General features: G+C 50.9%; 1 protein-coding gene across 3 annotated transcripts in view; it reads right to left on the reverse strand.

Moving 5' to 3' along the window:
* Window positions 1-4587: 4587 nt before the first annotated feature.
* The window catches only part of LOC116958631 (anoctamin-4-like), a 48558-nt gene continuing 34794 nt past the window's right edge, over window positions 4588-18351 (reverse strand). For 2 of the 3 annotated variants that reach the window (XM_076058879.1, XM_076058878.1), the window contains exons 22-27: window positions 16832-16984; window positions 16010-16160; window positions 10264-10380; window positions 8829-8934; window positions 6931-7057; window positions 4588-6276 (exon numbers count right to left, since the gene is read on the reverse strand). In XM_076058879.1, the coding sequence (XP_075914994.1) occupies window positions 6215-6276; window positions 6931-7057; window positions 8829-8934; window positions 10264-10380; window positions 16010-16160; window positions 16832-16984 (716 nt within the window). In that variant the 3' untranslated portion in view covers window positions 4588-6214. The other variant, XM_076058880.1, reaches the window with a different exon arrangement.

Consider the following 18351-nt stretch of genomic DNA (forward strand, 5'->3'; position numbering starts at 1 on the left):
TGGTAAAGTCACGTAGATAAAATAAAACAAAATCAAAGAAAACAATTAAATCACGACGTTTCGGAGGCAACACAAGCTTCCGTCTTCAGGTGGAATAGTCAACGCAGAATATCTGTGTCAGGAGCACAGTTCAGAGACGACCGGGATTATATACAGGTTAAGCGGGGGGGGGGGAGTCAGTAAGGGGAGTGGGTGGGAGGGCTGGGTTAAGCAGCCTTTTGATAGACTGCGGGCAACAACCACTTCGCACTGCACGAGTGTGGGTAAAACCCACCTTTTGTTATGCTGCGAGGGGGGTCGGGGGGAGGAAGAGGCCTGCTTCATGTGTACAGCTCCATTTTTTTAAAGTGGTGGCAAACGGTTGTTCAATTATAAGGTAGTTAAAGTTTGATATACAACCACTGAGAAAAGGAAATGGCTGTACAAAAAAAATTTTGAAAGGCAGCTAACGTTTGACTTGATTTATAACTTCTTTCCAGTGATTGCTCAATTTGAAACCATTCTCTCGGTTGAAGTTGTGTCTGTTTGTAAATCTGGATGGCCTCGTGGACAAATCTCTGATGATAACCGGGAGGTTTGCAGAGCACCTTGGTATCGGAGAAAACAATATCATGATCACCCACAGCGTTGTAACAGTGATCAGCCACGGCAGAAGAATTCGTTCTGCCGTGTTTGAAATCGGATTTGTGCTCGCGATTTCGGTCAGAGATATGTCGCTTCGTCTCCCCGATATAGCTGTCCCCGCGTGAGAGGGATATAAGGGGAAGCAGGAAGAGGCTCGGGGTCAGTGTGGGAAGTCTGGAAGTGGGACCACGTCTCGCGCCTTCAGAACGCCAGCGGCCACGTGGCGGTCCGAGGGTTGCCTCCTTGCGCGCCGCCAGCCAGCGGTGCACAGGAGCAGGGAGCGTGAGCGAGCCGTGCGCGGGACGGAGTCAACACGCGCCGCGCAGAGAAGAACGGAACGGTTAATATTAGAATGGAGGAGCGTGGAACTGTTCAGTCGACACAGATATAAATAAAGAAAGACACAAGTCAACGTTCGTCGTCGAAGTGTTTTATTATAAAATGCTAAAACTGCCGCTGGTAGATTACATCTGGTAGATACAGCTTGTATGTGTGTATGTTAAACTTCTTTGGCAATGTACATAGCTAACAGTGCTAATCAGAGGTGTGGGGAAAGGGCAACAAACTAAACACAAAAACTAGTTTTCCACACACGCTTGCATACAAGAAGCATTTGTAACTACGAGGCGGTGACATCACCTAACTGCTTGTGCCAGGCCACGGAAATCTAATGGGGAAATGGGGGCATTACATGAGAAAGGTAAAATTTAATTAAATAATGATAACATTTGGACAAGTTTGGCAGGCCGGATTAAAAAGCTAAGAGTTTCTCCCTCTCCCAAGACCTTGAAAATGGCCATCAAATATACAGACATGCTCCTGAGTGTTTGAGATAGAATGGTCATTTTGCTCTCAAGGAAGGAAATATTTACGCTGTTGTACCTGACCTTTTAACGCGAGTTCCATCTCTTCTGAGCCCACAGTCACCTTTCATTTGGCAAAAAATCACCATACCTCCTCTTTGTGAGAAATGGTAACTGTATTTCATCAATATTCTCAAGGCGTGTGTTGGCTGATTATCCATTTGGTAGGCTGACATCCAGCACTTTGACTACCAGAGATCAAATGCCACAGCAAGGCGTTTGTGCTGCGTTTTTTTCTTCCAGAATAATGATCTTGCTCTTGGGATTTTACTTTCTACTTGACACAGTTTTTAACACAAAGGGATGCTCTTTTATTTTCGGGCTGAGTTGATTACCAACTTAGATTTAAACTGTTCTCCCAAAATACGTTTTCCACGAATCCAGTCAAATATATATGTTGATCTAAGAACGTTTTAATTCTAGATTTGAAGCTTTCGTGACTGCAAGGATTCATACTCTTTGGTTTTTTTCGGTAAAGTCACGTAGGTAAAACTAAATTAAATTAAAAGAAAACAACTAAATCAAATTACGACGTTTCGGAGGCAACACAAGCTTCCGTCTTAATGTTTATCTAACACCACTATTTGCATATTCTTAACTCTTACACAAACAGGTTACAGTCGATTAACATGTTTGTGCATATGTAGTAGTCGTGTATGGAGATGGAGTCATAGTAGGAAGCAATACGTTTTATTTATATCTTTAACAACACTCACTAGGGCTTAACATGAAGGGGTAATGGCCTACTCCTATAGCCCTCCGGCTGGCTGGAGCTAAGGAGGCTGACCCACCGCTGGCACCGGTGGGTTTCTGACCACTGGCCCGTCCAGACCCGGCCCTAAAAAGGACGTCGGGGCTTGGGGTCCAAGGTCTCGTCTCCAGGTGGCTCCTGGACTTCGGCTTGAGGCGAACTGAGCTCTGCTCTCAGGAGCCCGCCTTGTATAGGATTCCCCACCGATGGGCGGGATTCTGAGGGATCACAGATCCCCCGCAGCCCCCTCCCCTCAGGAGGGGTTCTGGCCACAGGAAGCCCAACCGATCTGTTTGTTTATCCTGCTTTCTGCCTAGGGCAGACATGGGCAAAGTACGGCCCCCGGGCCGTATATGGCCTGTTGGGCTTTTGAATCCGGTCCGCCGAACTTGTCCAAATATTATTATTAAATTACATTTACCTTTCTCCTGTAATGCCCCCATTTCCCCATTAGATGGCGCACTTTGACCGGGAATAATAGGGTTTTCCCCCTTTTTTCTGGCAACAAAACTGAATCCTTTTTACAAGGATTCATGTCTGCATTAACCACAATACCTGCAGTCAAAATGCAGACATGAATCCTTGTAAAAAGGTTTCAGTTTTGTTGCCAGAAAAAAGGAGAAAAACCCTATTATTACATTTTGGTACTGGCAAAGGAGGTCTAATGATGTAGATGCTCACCCCGAGCCCTCATTACTTTGATAGTGCATTGTCTTTGAACTGTACGCCTTTTGGCGTCATCTGGGCGAGCACCAATTGGGTCGAGGCTCAAAAGAAAGCCGTCCCTTGGTGTGGACCAATCAGTTTCAAGGACAATGCACATATTATCATAGTATGTTTTTTGTTTGCATTTTGACTGCAAGTATTGTGGTTAATGCAGACATGAATCCTCGTAAAAAGGTTTCAGTTTTGTTGCCAGAAAAAAGGGGAAAACCCTATTATTAAATTTTATTGTATTTCTACATACGTGACTTTACCGAAAAAAAACAATGAGTAATTTTACGCAGTCACAAAGCTTTAATAATGAATTTCCATCTGGTACAGACACAATGGGAGGCTGATCGATGCCTGGGTGTGGTCAAGGGATGTCACCCTATTGGTCAACCACGTTATGTATGCCAGTGATCTGGTAATTGCTGCTCACACAGAGGAGTTGGAGGCGCTGCTGCTGAACCTGGAACCTGCCACTAAGAGGTGGGCCCTTACCATCAGCCCCACCAAAACTAAGCACCTGCCTGGGTATTTTGTACCATCGGAAATTCCACCCCCCACAACTCCCAATTGGTAATGGGGCAGTTGTGGAGAGAGTGGAGAGTTTCCCATACCTGGGCAGTGTGCTCATGACCGGCTCCAGTTTAACAGCAGAGGTCTCACTCCGAACCAGTCGAGTGAGATTATCTTTTCATCTGTTGCGTAACGCTGTGTGGAAGCTACCTGGTGTGTCGCTCCGCATGAAGCTTCAGGTCGTCTCGGTCACAGTGATTCCCTCCCTTTCTCTACGCTTTCAAAACGTGGACCCCCCGAATATAACATCTTTGCTAGTTAGAAACATTTCGGCTGGCCTGACTACGATCCATCCTGGGTTTAACCAGGCTGGATTGTGAGGAGCTCACAAATCATTGAAAGATCTGGACAAAGTCCCATCGGTGAGCTCCTCTGACACGGCACGGGCTAGAGAAGAGATGGAGTGATGTGGTACAGGAGGACGTGGAGCTGAGTGGACTTGCCGATGACTGGTACCAGCGGTATCAAGATCGGCCTCTGTGGAGGAGGCTCGTGAAGGACGCTACTGGGTAGTTGGAGGTAGTCGCCCTCCAAAAACAACGGAGGGCGGAGGAGCGACGCTCACATGAGCGGAGCGCCGGGTGGCTAAAGCACAGCAAGTTGGCATAGTAGGGGACACAGGTGGTGCATCAGCCAGTCATCTCAGTCATTCGACCCGTGGCACCTGGATCTGCCCCGTGACTTCCTGCCAGCGGGCGTTCGACATTTCACGTGGCCTCAACGTGCACATAGCCTGGCACAAGCGTCGTGGTGACGTCACAGCCACTTAGTGCTGAATGGCAGTTGTTATTGGTGTGTGGGTGTATGAGAGTGTGAATGGATTTTGTGGGTGAGTGTATGCGAGTGAGTGGGTGGGTGAGTGGATGTGACTGGGTGAGTGAATGGATGTTTGTGGGTGAGTGTATGCGAGTGAGTGGGTGTGACTGGGTGAGTGAATGGATGTTTGTGGGTAAGTGTATGCGAGTGAGTGGGTGGGTGAGTGGATGTGCCTGGGTGTGTGAGAGTTGTCTGTGGGTTGGGAAAGTCGAGGCTTCGTCTCAAGTAGTGGATAGACCAGGACAGCACGAGTTTGTGATCAGTTTAAAAGGGTTACAGATTTATTACAGAACGCGGGGAAACTGCCCAACACACATGACCCACGTTGGCCTTATCAATAATCTCCCAGCTTCCAACTCGGCTCACTTGGACTCATCCTCGCAGCAGCTGCTTCTGGCTTGTCATCGAACATAGCCGCTCACCGCATTGCGCTCTTTCAAATACGCTTCTGCGGCCGTCTGGACCGCTCTTCCTCCTGATTTTAAAAAGCCACTGGGAGCTATGCACTTTTAAATAATCTAGATTGAAACTCGTTTCTTTAGAAATGATGTTTGTGTTTAGTTTGTTGTCCTAGCAGTGTTGACTACGTACGGTGTGAAAAAAAGTTCAATATACGTACACACTTACATACACAAAGAAGTTCAACATGCGTACATACGCACACACACATTCTCTCGAAAGCACTGCCACTGAGACCCTGGGTTCAAGCCCTGGATCTGGGTGTCTCTCTCTTTGGGTTCATAATGGCCGTGTCACTTGAACCACTGCCCACTAAACGTCGAGTTCAAGCCCAAGTCTGGGTCTCTCCGTTTCTGACAGGGTTCACAATGACCGTGTGTTTAACCATGGCAAGCCTCACCGAGTCGCATGGCTTTATTTTCAGGAGGGTCCTGTCCAATGTTGTTGTTCCCAGCAGTAGGGTTGGGGAGACGGGTGGGGGGGTGTGAAGTTGCTGCTGCTGCTGTCGTGAGATCTCAATTGATGGTTTTGCAGGGGAGGGGGGTTTCTCAGCATTGGCGCGACGGTGGCTATGAGATGTCATCTCCCTCGCCTGGTACACAGGTGGTCGTGGGTTCGATCCCAACCCTGACGCCTGCTGCTGTCTATTTGGAGTTTGCGTCTCTCTTTCTCACCGTAGTTGTGTGGATTTTTCTCCGCGTCCTCCGGTCTTTCTATCCATATTTAGAAACAGGCGTTTAGAGTATTTGGCTGCTGCTATAAATTCCCCCGTGATGATGAGATCAGCAACTTGGTTGAGCTGCTATAATTCGTAATGGCCAGGATGCTTCTGAAAAAGAGCTACATAGCTCAGCGGGCCTCACCTGCTAAAATACAAAAGTTTAGTTGTGGGATTTGGCTCAATAGCAGTTCCACAGCGGGTGTAGGTTTAGCTTTGCAGAACAGAATTTTGGACCACCAGAGTTAATCTCGCGAGGCTGACAACGGCCGGATCGGAGAGACGGCCACAACTGCAAGACACACACACTGCTATTTCAGGGCATCAAATCTGCATTAACCCACACGTACTTGTGGCAAAACATGTTCTGATAATAATGTATGCATTGTCTTTGCAATTGATTGGCCTTCACCAGAGACATCCTTCTTCGTTGCGGCCTCGTCTCACCACGACTTTTGTCGGTGTTCTCATCATAATTAAATCCCTTCCTCTGCACCTCCAATTAGTGCAATTAACTACGTATGGTGCCAAAGAGGTCCAACGTACGTACAACAACATAGATTCAAACGTTCCGGACGCCGACGCTCGGAAGTGCTAACCGGTTTTGACCACACGGCTCAAACAGGTTTTTTGGACGGGGTTATCGGTTGGACCGGGGAGTGACCGGCCAAGACTGAGTCGGCTGGGACTCGGCACTCCTCACACTGAGGTCTCGATGTCCGGCGGAGGGGGCTGCTCGGAGCGTCTGCGAATCTCCTGGTCTGGGAAGGGAAACGTGGAGAAAGAGACAGAGAGCAGTCAACGACATGGCCAGCCTCCCGACCCTGAGACCTGCACTTAGACATAGACACCAACACACTTAGACAGAGACACACACAGATAACACACAGAGACACAGACACACAGACACACACAGAAACGTGGAGAAAGACAGAGACAGAGAGCAGTCAACGACATGGCCAGCCTCCCGACCCTGAGACCTGCACTTAGACATAGACACCAACACACTTAGACAGAGACACACAGACACACACAGAGACACAGACACACAGACACACACAGAAACGTGGAGAAAGAGACAGAGAGCAGTCAACGACATGGCCAGCCTCCCGACCCTGAGACCTGCACTTAGACATAGACACCAACACACTTAGACAGAGACACACACAGACACACACAGAGACACAGACACACAGACACACACAGAAACGTGGAGAAAGAGACAGAGAGCAGTCAATGACATGGCCAGCCTCCCGACCCTGAGAACCTGCACAACCTGAGGTCTCTACACACCGAGTCTCCGCGTCTTTGTGTCTTGCCCAGCACAATCCTCGTACACTCCCCTGCTTCCCCCCCCCCCTCCTGTGCCCCCCACCCTGTGACCCCCCCCCCCTCCCCGTGTCCCCCCCACTCACCCTGCACCAGACCGGCAAGCTTCTTCTTGTACTTGAGTCTCTTCTTGCGCAGGATGCGTGTCTTGACATTGAGCGGAATGTCCGGGATCAGCCACGCCACACACACCTTGATTGCCACCACCAGGTGCTGGGACATAGACACACGCAGATATATATACACAGACACAGATACACACACACACAGATAAACACAGAGATACACACACAGATAAACAAACACACAGAGATATATACACAGACACATATATACACGGAGATATACACACACACAGATACACACACAGAGATATATACACACACAGAGATATATACACACAACAACAACACAACAACCGCCATTCGCCACTAAGTGGCGGTGACGTCACCACGACGCTTGTGCCAGGCTATGTGCACCCTGAGGCCACGTGAAGTGTCGAACGCCCGCTGGCAGGAGGTCACGGGGCAGACCCAGGTGCCACGGGTCGACTGACTGAGATGACTGGCTGATGCACCACCTGTGCCCCCTACTGTGCCAACCTGCTGTGCTTTAGCCACCCGGCGCTCCGCTCGCTGTTGTGAGCGTCGCTCCTCCGCCCTCCGTTGTTGTTGGAGGGCGACTACCTCCAACTGCCCAGTAGCGTCCTTCACGAGCCTCCTCCACAGAGGCCGATCTTGATACCGCTGGTACCAGTCATCGGCAAGTACACTCAGCTCCACGTCCTCCTGTGCCACATCACTCCATCTCTTCTCTAGCCCGTGCCGCGCCCGTTTAGCCCCCTCAATCCGGCCGAACAAAAGCTGTTTCGGCATGCGGTGGCTGGGCATGCGGGCTACATGACCCAGCCATCGCAGCCTTGCCCGCCGGAAGAGATATATACACACACACACAGATATATACACACACAGAGATATACACAGACACAGAGAGATATACACACACAGATACACACAGAGAGGTATATACACGCAGATACACACACACACGCATATATATACACACACACACGCAGATATACACACACAGAGATATACACACACACAGAGATATACACACACAGAGATATACACACACAGATATACACACACACAGATACACACACACACACACAGATATACACACACACACAGATATACACACACACAGAGATATACACACACACAGAGAGATACACACACAGAGATATACACACACACACAGAGATATACACATACAGAGATATACACACACACAGATATACACACACAGACAGAGATATACACACAGATACACACACACAGATATATACACACACACACACAGATATATACACACACGCAGATATATACACACAGATATACACACACAGAGATACACACACAGATATACACACACAGAGATACACACGCACAGAGATATACACACACACAGAGATACACACACACAGAGATACACACACACAGAGATACACACACAGAGATACACACACACAGAGACATACACGCAGATATACACACACACACAGATATACACACACACAGATATACACAGAGATATATACACAGAGATATATACACACACAGAGATAAACATACACAGAGATACACACACACAGAGATACACACACACAGATATACACACACACGCAGATATACACACACACGCAGATATACACACAGAGATATACACACACACAGATATACACATACAGAGATATACACACACAGATATATACACACACAGAGATATACACATACAGAGATATACACACACACAGATATACACACACATACACACACAGATATACACACACAGATACACACACGCAGATATACACACACGCAGATATATACACACACACGCAGATATATATACACACAGAGATATACACACAGAGATAAACATACACAGAGATACACAATAGTCATTCTCCCCCCTGCACCTCGAACAAGAAGACGAAAGCGAATCGCGCTGCGAGGATGAACCAGAACTGGGGGGTGAACTCATACTGCTGCTCCGAGAAGGACGGGTGGCGATAGTCCCTGTACCTGCACCGCGACAACAAACAACAACATAGAGACATCACAATCCACAGAAACAACAACCATCAACAACGGGAGGGAGGGTGAGTGGGAGGGATGAGTGGGGGGTAAGTGAGGGGTGTGGGAGGGGTAAGCAGTGGGCGGGTAAGTAGTGGGGGGGTGTGAGTGGGGGGGGGGTGAGTGGGGGGGGTGAGTGGGGGGGGTGAGTAGGGGGGGTGAGTAGGGGGGGTGAGTAGTGGGTGAGTAGGGGGGATGAGTAGGGGGTAAGTAGTGGGTGAGTAGGGGGGGTGAGTAGGTGGGGTGAGTAGGGGGGGTGAGTAGGGGGTGAGTAGTGGGTGAGTAGGGGGGGTGAGTAGTGGGTGAGTAGGGGGAGTGAGTAGGTGGGGTGAGTAGGGGGGGTGAGTAGGGGGGGTGAGTAGGGGGTGAGTAGTGGGTGAGTAGGGGGGGGTGAGTAGTGGGTGAGTAGGGGGGTGAGTAGGGGGTGAGTAGTGGGTGAGTAGTGGGGTGAGTAGTGGGTGAGTAGGGGGGGTTAGTAGGGGGTGAGTAGGAGGGGTGAGTAGTGGGTGAGTAGGGGGGGTGAGTAGGGGGGGTGAGTAGGTGGGGTGAGTAGGGGGGGTGAGTAGGGGGGGTGAGTAGGGGGTGAGTAGTGGGTGAGTAGTGGGGTGAGTAGTGGGTGAGTAGGGGGGGTTAGTAGGTGGGGTGAGTAGGGGGGGTGAGTAGGGGGTGAGTAGTGGGTGAGTAGGGGGTGAGTAGTGGGTGAGTAGTGGGGTGAGTAGTGGGTGAGTAGGGGGGTGAGTAGGGGGGGTGAGTAGTGGGTGAGTAGGGGGGGTGAGTAGGGGGTGAGTAGTGGGTGAGTAGGGGGGGTGAGTAGGTGGGGTGAGTAGGGGGGGTGAGTAGGGGGTGAGTAGTGGGTGAGTAGGGGGGGTGAGTAGTGGGTGAGTAGGGGGAGTGAGTAGGTGGGGTGAGTAGGGGGGGTGAGTAGGGGGGGTGAGTAGGGGGTGAGTAGTGGGTGAGTAGGGGGGGTGAGTAGTGGGTGAGTAGGGGGGTGAGTAGGGGGTGAGTAGTGGGTGAGTAGTGGGGTGAGTAGTGGGTGAGTAGGGGGGGTTAGTAGGGGGTGAGTAGTGGGTGAGTAGGAGGGGTGAGTAGTGGGTGAGTAGGGGGGGTGAGTAGGGGGGGTGAGTAGGTGGGGTGAGTAGGGGGGGTGAGTAGGGGGGGTGAGTAGGGGGTGAGTAGTGGGTGAGTAGTGGGGTGAGTAGTGGGTGAGTAGGGGGGGTTAGTAGGGGGTGAGTAGTGGGTGAGTAGGAGGGGTGAGTAGTGGGTGAGTAGGAGCGGGACCTGCAGTAGGAGTCGTTGTTGTTGGGATCTCCGGCTCGCTGCGCTGGCTGTGTGAAGTTCTCCAAGTGGCGCACGTGGAACACGGACAGACTGCTGTTCACATAGCCCTGTAGACACCTACACACAGTGCATATGTAGTGACATCGCTGGATGTTTCAGTTTAATTTATTAGGATTTACCCTGTGAGCCATTCGGCTCTTGAGTTTGGCTCAAACGCAACAAACATTAAAATTATAAGATACACCTAAAATTTATTGTACATAAATCTAAACATCCCATAGGTAAACAATGAAATCCTACAGAAAAAGCCTGCAACCCGTCCATGCTGCGTACAAAAAATTCCATTTGGATGTTTGATCCCAGTAACAATCATAATACAATAAAGATCAAAATTTTAAGTATAAATCTATACTAAATAAAAAATCGGGTCAAACCGAGCCCCTCTAAAACTTACAAAAACAATGCTATATAAACAACGTAACAGTTTTCCCAACATATATGATTAAAAGTTTACAATAGCGACACACACAACACACATCACGAAACCTAGCGTCCTTCGCTAGCTGCATAAGTCAATCCATAACAGCCGGATTAACAATAGCGGTAGCAGCGTACTATAATCAAAATACATAATAATTTCATACATCGGTCAACTATAACTATACTTTTTTTATTTCAGGCCACCGGATAGCAGTGGCAGCTATGGTTGGACCATACTGTCTTTGCAGTACCATCCCTAGAGGGCACGGTGTGCGTAGTGACATCACTGGATGTCACCATGCTGTAGGTGCAGTACCGGCCCTAGAGGGCACGGTGTGTGTGTAGTGACATCACTGGATGTCACCATACTGTAGGTGCAGTACCGGCCCTAGAGGGCACGGTGTGTGTGTAGTGACATCACTGGATGTCACCATACTGTAGGTGCAGTACCGGCCCTAGAGGGCACGGTGTGTGTGTAATGACATCACTGGATGTCACCACGCTGTAGGTGCAGTACCGGCCCTAGAGGGCACGGTGTGTGTGTAATGACATCACTGGATGTCACCATGCTGTAGGTGCAGTACCGGCCCTAGAGGGCACGGTGTGTGTGTAGTGACATCACTGGATGTCACCATACTGTAGGTGCAGTACCGGCCCTAGAGGGCACGGTGTGTGTGTAATGACATCACTGGATGTCACCATACTGTAGGTGCAGTACCGGCCCTAGAGGGCACGGTGTGTGTGTAATGACATCACTGGATGTCACCATGCTGTAGGTGCAGTACCGGCCCTAGAGGGCACGGTGTGTGTGTAGTGACATCACTGGATGTCACCATACTGTAGGTGCAGTACCGGCCCTAGAGGGCACGGTGTGTGTGTAATGACATCACTGGATGTCACCACGCTGTAGGTGCAGTACCGGCCCTAGAGGGCACGGTGTGTGTAGTGACATCACTGGATGTCACCACGCTGTAGGTGCAGTACCGGCCCTAGAGGGCACGGTGTGTGTGTAGTGACATCACTGGATGTCACCATGCTGTAGGTGCAGTACCGGCCCTAGAGGGCACGGTGTGTGTGTAATGACATCACTGGATGTCACCATGCTGTAGGTGCAGTACCGGCCCTAGAGGGCACGGTGTGTGTGTAGTGACATCACTGGATGTCACCATACTGTAGGTGCAGTACCAGCCCTAGAGGGCACAGTGTGTGTGTAGTGACATCACTGGATGTCACCATACTGTAGGTGCAGTACCAGCCCTAGAGGGCACGGTGTGTAGTGACATCACTGGATGTCACCACGCTGTAGGTGCAGTACCGGCCCTAGAGGGCACAGTGTGTGTCGACCTGAAGGGAAGGTCAGGTAAGGCCATAACAGCCTAGTTGACCCGGGAGGACACGTGACCGGTTAGAACGACAGAGGGGCCCCCGAGAGGGGGCTGTGAGGGTCACGTGATGGAACCGAGGTTCTTCGTGAAGGTTCTGGAAAAGGGGGCTATGCCAGGGGTGGAGTCGACCACGCCGGAGAAAATTAAAAGCCGAGTCCCGAGAGGCAGCTGGGCTCTCCGTCCCGGGGAAGAAACCCTTCGTCTACGATCTCCGATCTTCAAGCCCTCCAGCGCGTGGGCCCGGGCAGTGTGCTGTTGGAAGTTGACAGTTACCTTGCAACCTGTGTAGTTAGCCAGGGTGGTCACCACCCTGGGTTGTTGTCGTGTTAAGGGGAAAGTTACCCCGTTGTGTTGAAGTAATAAATGCGCTGCCTCCGAGTCTAAGTGTGCGACTCAGTTGAACCCACTACACATACACAGTACACACAGTACACAAATACAGTACACAGTAGAACACGGAGAGACTGATGTTCCCATAGCCCTGTAGACACCTACAGCACACAGTACACATACCGTACACACAGTACACACACACCAATAACAGATCACACACACCGTACACACACAGTATACACACACCGTACACACACCCCGTACACACAGTATACACACACTGTACACTCACAGTATACACACAGTACAACGTGGAACACGGAGACTGCGGTTCACATAGCCCTGTAGACACCTACAGCACGCACACACTGTACACACACACTGTACACACTGTGCACAAAGCCATGCAGGTACCGACAGTACACACAGCAGACAGTACACACACAGTACACACAATACACAGTGGAACAGGGAGAGACTGCTGTTCCCATAGCCCTGCAGGTATCTACAGTACACACAGTACTCACAGTACACACACACACAACAACCGCCATTTGCCACTAAGTGGCGGTGATGCCACGTGAAGTGTCGAACGCCCACTGGCAGGAGGTCACGGGGCAGACCCAGGTGCCATGCGTCAACTGACTGAGATGAGTGGCCAATGCACCACCTGTGCCCCCTACTGTACCAACTTGCTGTGTTTTAGTCGCTCGGCGCTCCGCTCGTTGTGAGCGTCGCTCCTCTGCCCTCCGTTACTGGCGAATGTCTTTAACTGTCCAGTAGCGTCCTTCACGAGCCTCCTCCACAGAGGCCAATCTTGATACCGCTGGTATCAGTCATCGGCATGTCCACTCAGCTCCACATTCTCTTGTAGCACATCACTCCATCTCTTCTCTAGCCCGTACCGTGCCCATTTAGCCCCCTCTATCCGGCCGAATAAAAGCTGTTTGGGCATGCGGTGATTGGGCATGCGGGCTACATGACCCAGCCAACGCAGCTTTGCTTGCCGGAGGAGCTCACCAATGGGACTTTGTCCAGATCTTTCAAAGATTTGTGAGCTCCTCACACAATCCATATTGGTTAAACCCAGGATGGGTCGTAGGCAGGCCATCCAAAATGTTTCTAACCAGTGAAGATGTTCCATTAGGGGGGGGTCCACGTTTTGGAAACGTAGAGATAGGATGGCATGACCATGGCCGAGAAGACCCGAAGCGTCGTGTGGAGCAACAGACCAGTTAGCTTCCACAAAGCGTTACGCAACCAATGAAAAGATAATGCCGCTCGACTGAATTGGGGTGAGACCTCTGCTGTCAAACCTGAGCCAGTCATGAGCACACTGCCCAGATACGGAAAACGCTCCACTCTCTCCACAACTGCCCCATCACCAATCGGGCATTGTGGGGGTGGAGTATCTAATGGTACAAAATACCCAGGCAGGTGATCAGTTTTTGGTGGTGGACCTAGAGTGGCACGCTGCAGGTTCAGCAGCAGCGCCTCCAACTCCTCCTCTGAGTGAGCATCTGGTTCTGGACAGATGGCAGTCTTTTTCACTCTTCGGAATCTGTTTGCCAAGACAAAAGCCACAGAGCAACATGTTCTGGAACTGCTCTTTGCAGATGACTGCACACTTCTTGCACACATGGAGAAGGCCCTACAGCTCATCGTGAACTGTTTCTCTGAGGCAGCTAATGCTTTTGGTCTGACAATCAGCCTCAAGAAAAGAGAGGTGTTATACCAGCCCCCACCTCGTGGAGTTCAACATCGACTACACCCATCTCCATGCAGTGGAATAGTTCACATGCCTGGGCAGTGTGATAATATCCAACGACTAATCCATCGCCAAGGACATGGAGACAATGGACTTGCCGAGGCAAACTGCTCCTTAGGCAGGCTCCACAAGCACATCTGGCAGAGCCACTCACTTCGCCTCACCACAAAGATACAGGGCAGTTGGAGTAGCCACCCTTTTATATGGCTCAGAGTCATGGGTCCTGTACAAGAAAGAGCTTAGGCTGCTGGAGCGCTTCCACCAGCGCTGCCCGCGTTCTATCATGAACATGGGATGGCAGGACTTGGCCACGAACAACAGAGTCCTGGAGAGAGCTCAGACACCCAGCATTGAATCCGTTCTGCTGCTTCGTCAGCTCCGCTGGGCTGGCAACGTCTCGCGCATGGAGGACAGCAGGATGCCCAAAGCGCAGAAAGACTGCCACCAGGGACTCATCCGCCAATCGGGCTCCGACTGGTCAGGAGTTCAAATGCACCACCTGCCACAGAATCTGCAAGTCAAAGATCAGACTGTACAGCCACCATCGCGCCTGCCAATTACATGGACCTCATTCCTCCCTGATGTTCGCAAGCAAAGAACCAGCCGACGACGATGATAAGTGAGTGTCAAGGTGTGTGTGTATGTGAGCGAGTGTGTAGGTGTGACTGTGAGTGAGTGTGTAGGTGTGTGTGCGAGTGGGGAGCGGCTGCGTAGCGGTTAGCGCTACGCTGCGCTACGAACCTGGCGACCCGGGATCGATTCCCACTCACGGCCAACACCAGTGACGATTATCTGAACCAGTCCTGGGCCTCCCCTAGGTCGACTCAGCCTCAAATGAGTACCTGGTGCGATGTGTAAACATCGCCACTAGAGAGACAAAGACGGCCGGGCGTGGTGTTGGCCACCCACCCCTCGTGTGCCGTGCCGGCCTTTATAGGTGCTCACTAACAGAACTTGCCCCTACAGTCTCTGTTAAGGCTATAAGGGGCATCTTTGTTTTTGTGTATGTGAGTGAGTGTGAGTGAGAGTGTGAGTGAGAGAGTGAGTGAGTGTGAGTGAGTGCGATAGAAAGTGAGTGAGAGTGTGAGTGAGTGTGAGTGAGTGAGTGTGAGTGAGTGAGAGAGTGAGTGAGAGAGTGAGTGAGTGTGAGTGAGTGTGAGTAAGTGAGAGAGAAAGTGAGTGAGAGTTTGAGTGAGTGAGAGTGTGAGTGAGTGAGGGAGTGAGTGAGAGAGTTTGAGTGAGTGAGAGGGTGAGTGAGAGTGTGAGTGAGTGTGAGTGAGTGAGAGAGTGTGAGTGAGTGAGGGAGTGAGTGAGAGAGTGAGTGAGAGAGAGAGAGAGAGTAAGTGAGAGAGAGTGAGTGTGAGTGAGTGAGTGTGAGTGAGTGTAAGTGAGTGAGAGTGAGTGAGAGAGTGAGTGTGAGTGAGTGTGAGTGAGTGAGTGTGAGTGAGTGTGAGTGAGTGTAAGTGAGTGAGAGTGTGAGAGAGTGAGTGAGTGAGTGAGAGAGTGAATGAGTGAGAGAGAGAGTGTGAGTGAGTGAGAGAGAGAGTGAGTGTGAGTGAGTGAGAGTGAGTGAGTGAGAGAGAGTGTGAGTGAGTGTGAGAGAGTGAGAGAGGGTGTGAGTGAGTGTGAGTGAGTGAGAGTGAGTGAGATAGAAAGTGAGTGAGTGTGAGAGAGTGAGAGAGAGTGTGAGAGAGTGTGAGTGAGTGTGAGTGAGTGTGAGTGAGTGAGATAGAAAGTGAGTGAGAGTATGAGTGAGTGAGTGAGAGTGTGAGTGAGTGACCTCTTGGTCCTGTATTCTCCCTGCCCAGCACAGGGTCCGTATGCGTGGATGTAAACGAGGCGTGGGATGAAGTCGGAGGTGACGGCGATGACGAGCGCGTTGGTGATCACCGCCACCACGCCGATGAACTCCAGAATCCCGAACCAGATTCCTGCCACAAACACACTCAGACAAACATAGCCCAGGTAGCTTATAACAGGGCTGTAGGGGCAAGTGCTGTTAGTAGCAAGTAGCAGCAGCACCTGTGAAGGCCTGGCACACGAGGGGGTGGGGGTAGTGTGGGCTAGCACCACCCCACGGTTGCCCACCCGGCCGCCTTTGTCTCTCCCTAGTATCACAAAGACACACACACTCACTCATCCGTCCACTTATCCACCCACTCGCTAACCCAGGTAGCCTTCACCACTCAGAAACCCGTAATATAAGCGCGCACGTGTCTCCTTCTGTGTCTCCCTCTGTGTCTCCCTCTGTGTCTCCCTCTGTGTCTCCCTCTGTGTCTCCCTCTGTGTCTCCCTCTGTGTCTCCCACCGTGTCTCCCTCTGTGTCTCCCTCTGTGTCCCTGTGTCTCCCTCTGTGTCTCCCTCTGTGTCCCTTTGTGTCCCTCTGTGTCCCTGTGTCTCCCTCTGTGTCCCTGTGTCTCCCTCTGTGTCCCTGTGTGTCTCCCTGTGTCCCTGTGTCTCCCTCTGTGTCTCCCTCTGTGTCTCCCTCTGTGTCTCCCTCTGTGTCTCCCTCTGTGTCTCCCTCTGTGTCTCCCTCTGTGTGTCCCTCTGTGTGTCCCTCTGTGTGTCCCCGTGCGAGTCCCCGAGTCTCCGAGCGAGTCACCGATGTCCCGTGCTCTCCTGGCCACGGGTCTCCGCCAGGATGCGCACAACTTCCACGCGTCGATGCGAATCTCGAGCAGGTTGTTGGTGAGCGCCAGCAGCGGGGCCAGCGGGAACGCCGCAACGAAGATCGTCACGAAGCCAAACTGCAGCACTGCCAGGGGCATCATCAGCATCATCATCAGCATCATCAGCATGGCCAGTAGCTTCATCATCAGCATGGCCAGTAGCATCATCATCATCAGCATGGCCAGTAGCATCATCATCATCAGCATGGCCAGTAGCATCATCATCAGCATGGCCAGTAGCATCATCATCAGCATGGCCAGTAGCATCATCATCATCAGCATGGCCAGTAGCATCATCATCAGCATGGCCAGTAGCATCATCATCAGCATGGCCAGTAGCATCATCATCAGCATGGCCAGTAGCATCATCATCATCAGCATCGCCAGTAGCATCATCATCAGCATCACCAGTAGCATCATCATCAGCATCACCAGTAGTATTATCATCAGCATGGCCAGTAGCATCATCATCAGCATGGCCAGTAGCATCATCATCATCAGCATGGCCAGTAGCATCATCATCATCAGCATGGCCAGTAGCATCATCATCATCAGCATGGCCAGTAGCATCATCATCAGCATCGCCAGTAGCATCATCATCAGCAGCAGCAGCAGCTGATGATGATGATAACGCTGATGTTGCTTGTGCTGAAGTTAATGGTACTACCTCTGGTACTCCTGCTGGTACTACTGCAGGTACTACTGATGGTTCTACCCCTGGCATTGCTGATGGTACTACTGCAGGTACTACTGATGGTACTACTGATTGTACTACTGCAGGTACTACTGATGGTACTACTGCAGGTACTACTGATGGTACTACCGCTGGTACTACTGATGGTACTACTGCAGGTACTACTGCTGGTACTACTGCAGGTACTACTGATGGTTCTACCCCTGGCATTGCTGATGGTACTACTGCAGGTACTACTGATGGTACTACTGATTGTACTACTGCAGGTACTACTGATGGTACTACTGCAGGTACTACTGATGGTACTACCGCTGGTACTACTGATGGTACTACTGCAGGTACTACTGATGGTACTACTGCAGGTACTACTGATGGTACTACCGCTGGTACTACTGCAGGATACTACTGCAGGTACTACTGCAGGTACTGCTGCAGGTACTACTGCAGGTACTACCGCTGGTACTACTGCTGGTACTACCGCTGGTACTACTGCAGGTACTACTGATGGTACTACTGCAGGTACTACTGATGGTACTACCGCTGGTACTACCGCTGGTACTACTGCAGGTACTACTGCTGGTACTACTGCAGGTACTACCGCTGGTACTACCGCTGGTACTACTGCAGGTACTACTGATGGTACTACTGATGGTACTACAGCAGGTACTACCGCTGGTACTACCGCTGGTACTACTGCAGGTACTACTGATGGTACTACTGCAGGTACTGCTGCAGGTACTACTGCTGGTACTACTGCAG

Source organism: Petromyzon marinus (assembly GCF_048934315.1).
Source record: "Petromyzon marinus isolate PM22_M1 ecotype Great Lakes invasive population chromosome 80 unlocalized genomic scaffold, UKy_Petmar_22M1.pri1.0 chr80_unloc.2, whole genome shotgun sequence".
In the NCBI taxonomy this organism is placed as follows: Eukaryota; Metazoa; Chordata; class Hyperoartia; order Petromyzontiformes; family Petromyzontidae; genus Petromyzon; species Petromyzon marinus.